At 29.9% G+C, this 5,000-nt stretch overlaps 1 protein-coding gene across 19 annotated transcripts in view; it reads left to right on the forward strand.

Moving 5' to 3' along the window:
- Nucleotides 1-5,000, forward strand: part of cadpsa (Ca2+-dependent activator protein for secretion a) — a 246,296-nt gene that overhangs the window by 126,666 nt on the left and 114,630 nt on the right. For all 19 annotated transcript variants that reach the window (XM_087273547.1, XM_087273529.1, XM_087273530.1 and 16 more), the window contains exon 9: nt 146-282. In XM_087273547.1, coding sequence (XP_087129673.1) covers nt 146-282 — 137 coding nt within the window. The remainder of the gene's footprint in view (nt 1-145; nt 283-5,000) is intronic.

The following is a 5,000-nucleotide window of genomic DNA, read 5'->3' on the forward strand; positions in this document are numbered from 1 at the left end:
GAAAAACTTTTTTTTCTTCATTTTACACCAAAATATCTGTAAATGGTATTTTCATTTAAAATTTTGAAAATAGCTTCAAATCAAGTTTAAATTAACATTATTATTTTATTTAAGTGAATGACTGTGGCATCTGATGTTCTTTCAGGTTGTGTTGCATCCAACACCCAACAGTCCCAAACAGTGCGAGCTCCATAAGATGACTGTAGCCAAAGGTTGTTCTGATGACCTGAAGATCAAACTAGCTGTCCGTATGGACAAACCGCAGAACATGAAGCACTGTGGGTGAGTGACAACTGCAAACCTTTCATTCTTTATTTTTGCTCGACTTTTTTGTAAAGATTTGCTGAAGGTGTAATGTGCTGACTCTACGCTGACCCACTCACCGAGTAAATATGAGAAAGCACAGACTCAGTAAATGCCTTTCTCTCGACTCCTCTGTTCTGAACTTTTGGCTCCATCTAGAGGACAGAGAAACATATGTATATTTCATTTCATTTTCTTGTCAGCTTAGTCCCTTTATTAATCTGGGGTCGCCACAGCAGAATGAACCGCCGACTTATCCAGCAAGTTTTTACGCAGCGGATGGCCTTCCAGCCACAACCCATCTCTGGAAAACATCCACACACACATTCACACACACACACTTATACACTACGGACATTTTAGCCTACCCAATTCACCTGTACCACATGTCTTTGGACTGTGGGGGAAACCGGAGCACCCGGAGGAAACCCACGCGAAGACAGGGAGAACATGCAAACTCCACACAGAAACGCCAACTGAGCCGAGGTTCGAACCAGCGACCCAGTGACCTTCTTGCTGTGAGGCGACATGTATTTTGATTGTGTCTACGATCATGTGTCTACAATCATTTTGTGTTTACAAAAAAATACCACCATATCAATAATTATAACCCTCTGTCCTCCATCCCATCCCGAAGGAGAATAAAAAATAAATAAAACACAAACACACACACACACACACACACACCCACAACAACATTAACACCTTCAAGAATTTGATCACGTTTTTGGAATTTTGATGTTATTAAAATGTAACGAATATATTTAAATTTCATTACAAATAATATTATTATTTAGAATATGTACTTTGGTTTTGTTTTTAGTTAAATATATAAATAGTTAAAAAAGCAAATTGTGTTTCAATTCAATTTGTGAATTAAATTTTCTAAAAATTTAATTTTAAATTTTGGATTTTAAACATGCCACTTTTTATTCAAAGCTGATTAAATGAGAAATTGATTTTTTCATAAAAAAGGGCTTGTGTTGTTCAATTTACATAAACATGCAAATAAATAAATAAATAACAAAAAAAAACTTGCACTTTGAATAACAACACAAGCACTTTTTAATAGTTAACCAAAAACACAATTTAACATCTTTAATCTCTTGCTTAAGTTTTATTGTTTTTATAAGAATAAATATCACCACTTTTTAAATTACTTTATTACTACTAACAGTACTTAACGTGACATTATAATATACATCATTTCTAACAGAGGATGTCACGGTGGTTAGCACTGTTGCCTCACAGCAAGAAGGTCGCTGGTTTGAGTCCCAGTTGGCATTTCTGTATAGATTGTGCACGTCCTCCCTGTATTCGTAGGTTTCCTCCACGTGCTCCGGTTTCAGCCACAGTCCAAGGACATGCACTATAGGTGAATTGGTATAACAAAAATGGCCATAGTGTACAAATATGAGTATGAGTGTTTCCCAGCACTGGGTTGGAACTGGAAGGGGATCTGCTGCGTGTAACATACTGTATGCCCTTGGCGTTCATTCCGCTGTGGCGACCCCAGATAAATTAGGGATTAAGCCGAAGAAAAATGAATGAATTAATAATTTCAAGCATTTAATCCTAGATTATTTAGTACATGTTAATTAATTCAACTGTGCTTTACTGTATAGATGCACAATAATAATATTATTATTATTATTATTAATAATAATAATAATAATAATAATAATAATAATAATAATAATAATAATAACAATAGTAATTTTGTCAAAAGAATAAATTCCAAAAGACGTCACCAGTCCTTCTTTTTTTGCTTTAGTGCATTGTATGGTTTTCTCCATTAGAGGGCACTAAGCATACACCTAAAATCATTTTCTATTCTGCTGGTTTTAAAACTTCTGTCTGCAGGACAAATTCTATCATCCTCTATTACTTCACAGAGGATTTCTCTTAAATCTAGCTTATATATATATATATATATATATATATATATATATATATATATATATATATATATATATATATATATATATATATATATATATATTGTTTTTTTTTTTTCATTTTAATAATTTACTCATAAGCAATATATGATAGTTTGCAAGCAAATTATAATACTTTGTTTATCACGAAATATGTACTGTATTATCACACGGCTTTTGAATAATTCTTTTTAGATGTATGAGGATGTTTACATATTGTGCATTACTACCCCACTGTAGACTGCTGAATGTAACTATGAAGCTATAACTATTCATTAAATCTGAAATGTAACTATAAAGTATGACAGTATTATGGCAGCTCTGCAAGCATGTGCATTATCAAAGTGCTTAATGAACAAGTTGACTTCATCTAATGGAAAAATAGAATGCTTTAATGTACTGCATACATCATTTAAAAAATGATGTATCAATTAGAGCCTCTTGGAATACAAACACTTGCACATGTACATTCACAGACTGGCACAAATGTGAACATGTGTACACACACATAAATAGGCTATTCTAATTCTAATTTGTGTAGAAATAGCTAAATAATAACACTAACACTAAATTATAACACTAACACTAAATTATAACACTAAATTATAATACTATATACTATAATGTTAAATTTAATCACATTAACTTTTTTACTTCATTTAATATTATTTAATTAAATTTTACTTTATATACAGGAAATATGCATATTTCTTTACATGCACACTATATCCAGGATGCTATTTTTTTTGTCAGATATTCTCTTATTTTATACAATAATGTATATTGTTAACATGTACATACTTTGCAGTTTTAATCATGAAGAGTTCAGATGCAGAAACCTTTCAATGGCTATTATTTTCTTTTTTAAATAAGCATTTTTCTCAGGCTCTTGTTAATAGGTTCAGTAGTTTCACGCTTATGTTGACAAATAGAGTATTTTCGTTGCCTGTAATGTGAAATAACAACGTGAATATAGGGGATTGAGGAAAATGCTCATTTTGAAGGACATTTCAGATATCATTTACAGGTTTTTGCATCTGAACTTTTCATATATTTGTAATGTCAATTGAAACAATACATATTTTAAAACAGTATGTGCCCCATTATCACTATCATGATGAACACATACATCTAAATATTTATTTAAATAAAATGTTATTTTATTACTTATTTTATTTATTACAATTTTTTATTTACAGCAAATATGCATTTTCATTCATGTGTTCATTCATTTGATATTCATTATATCTATTAAAGTATGTATACTTTGCGTATATACACTTTAAGCATGATTTAAAATGTATTTTTAATATATATTTGGAACACCAATTGACATTCTTCTACTATTTAAAAATCTTAGTTAAAGGCAACAGTGTATCATTATCCCTCAAATGACTAACAATACATCCATCATGATATGTGTTTGTTAGGCTTATTTATTTATTTGTTCGTTCGTTCGTTCATGTATTGATTGATTTTAATTGCGGCACAATGGCTCAGTAGTTAGCACTGTTGCCTCACAGCAAGAAGGTTGCTAGTTTAAGTCCTGGCTGGGCCAGTTGGCATTTCTGTGTTGAGTTTGCATGTTCTCCCTGTGTTTGCATGGGTTTCCTCCGCATGCTCGTGTTTCCTCCCTTCATGTCCAAAGAACATGCACTGTAGATGAATTCAATAAAGTAAACTGGTCGTAGTGTATGAATGTGCATGTGAGTGTATGGGTGTTTCCCAGTAATGGGTTGCAGCTGAAAGGACATCTGCTGTGTAAAATATATGCTTACATTTTTGGTGGTAAATAGGGGATTAAGCCAAAAGAAAGTGAATGATTTATTTTATTTTATTTTATACAGAAAATTTGCATTTACATTAACATATACATTATGTACAGCACAATATTTTTGAGATATATTAATTTTACATTATACAATTAGCTTTTTTTGTAAACAAACATAACATGGATTTTTATGCATGCTTTAAAATTTATTTTTAAATTTTGTAACATCAATTGAAAAAAATCCTTGTGAAAAGCAACAGTGGCCCATTATCACTCAAATGACTAATATCATTTGGATTGTTTATACAATTCATTCATTCATTCATTCATTCATTCATTCATTCATTCATTCATTCATTCATTCATTCATTCATTAAGTCATACATTTTATTTTATATACAACAACTATGTATTTTCAGTAAAAATCCCGCAAGATGTTCATTTTGCATTATACAATATGCATTCTTTGTAGTCATACATTACATGCCATGCATTTTTTAAGAATGCTTTAAAATGTATTTTGAAAATAAAGTTTTTAACGACATCTGACATTGTCCTAACAATCCTAGTGACAGGCAACAGTGTCTCATAACACACTTAAATAATGAACAACACATAAGGTTTTATTTATTTATTTATTTATTTATTTATTTATTTATTTATTTATTTATTTATTTATTTATTTATTTATTTATTTATTTATTTATTTATTTATTCATTTATTTATTTATTCATTTATTTATTTATTCATGTATGTATTTAGTAATTTTTTTCATTTGGCTCATCTGTTCGTCCGTCCATTTGTTTTTTTAATTAATTAATTATTTAATTAATTCATTATTTCATTCATTCATTCATTCATTCATTCATTCATTCATTCATTCATTCATTTATTCATTCATTCATTCTTTTTTTTCATTTATTCATCTGTCCGTCTGTCCATCCATCCATCCATCCATTTATTTATTTATTTATTTATTTATTTATTT

Source organism: Danio rerio, chromosome 11, assembly GCF_052040795.2.
Source record: "Danio rerio strain M-AB ecotype USA chromosome 11, GRCz13ab, whole genome shotgun sequence".
In the NCBI taxonomy this organism is placed as follows: Eukaryota; Metazoa; Chordata; class Actinopteri; order Cypriniformes; family Danionidae; genus Danio; species Danio rerio.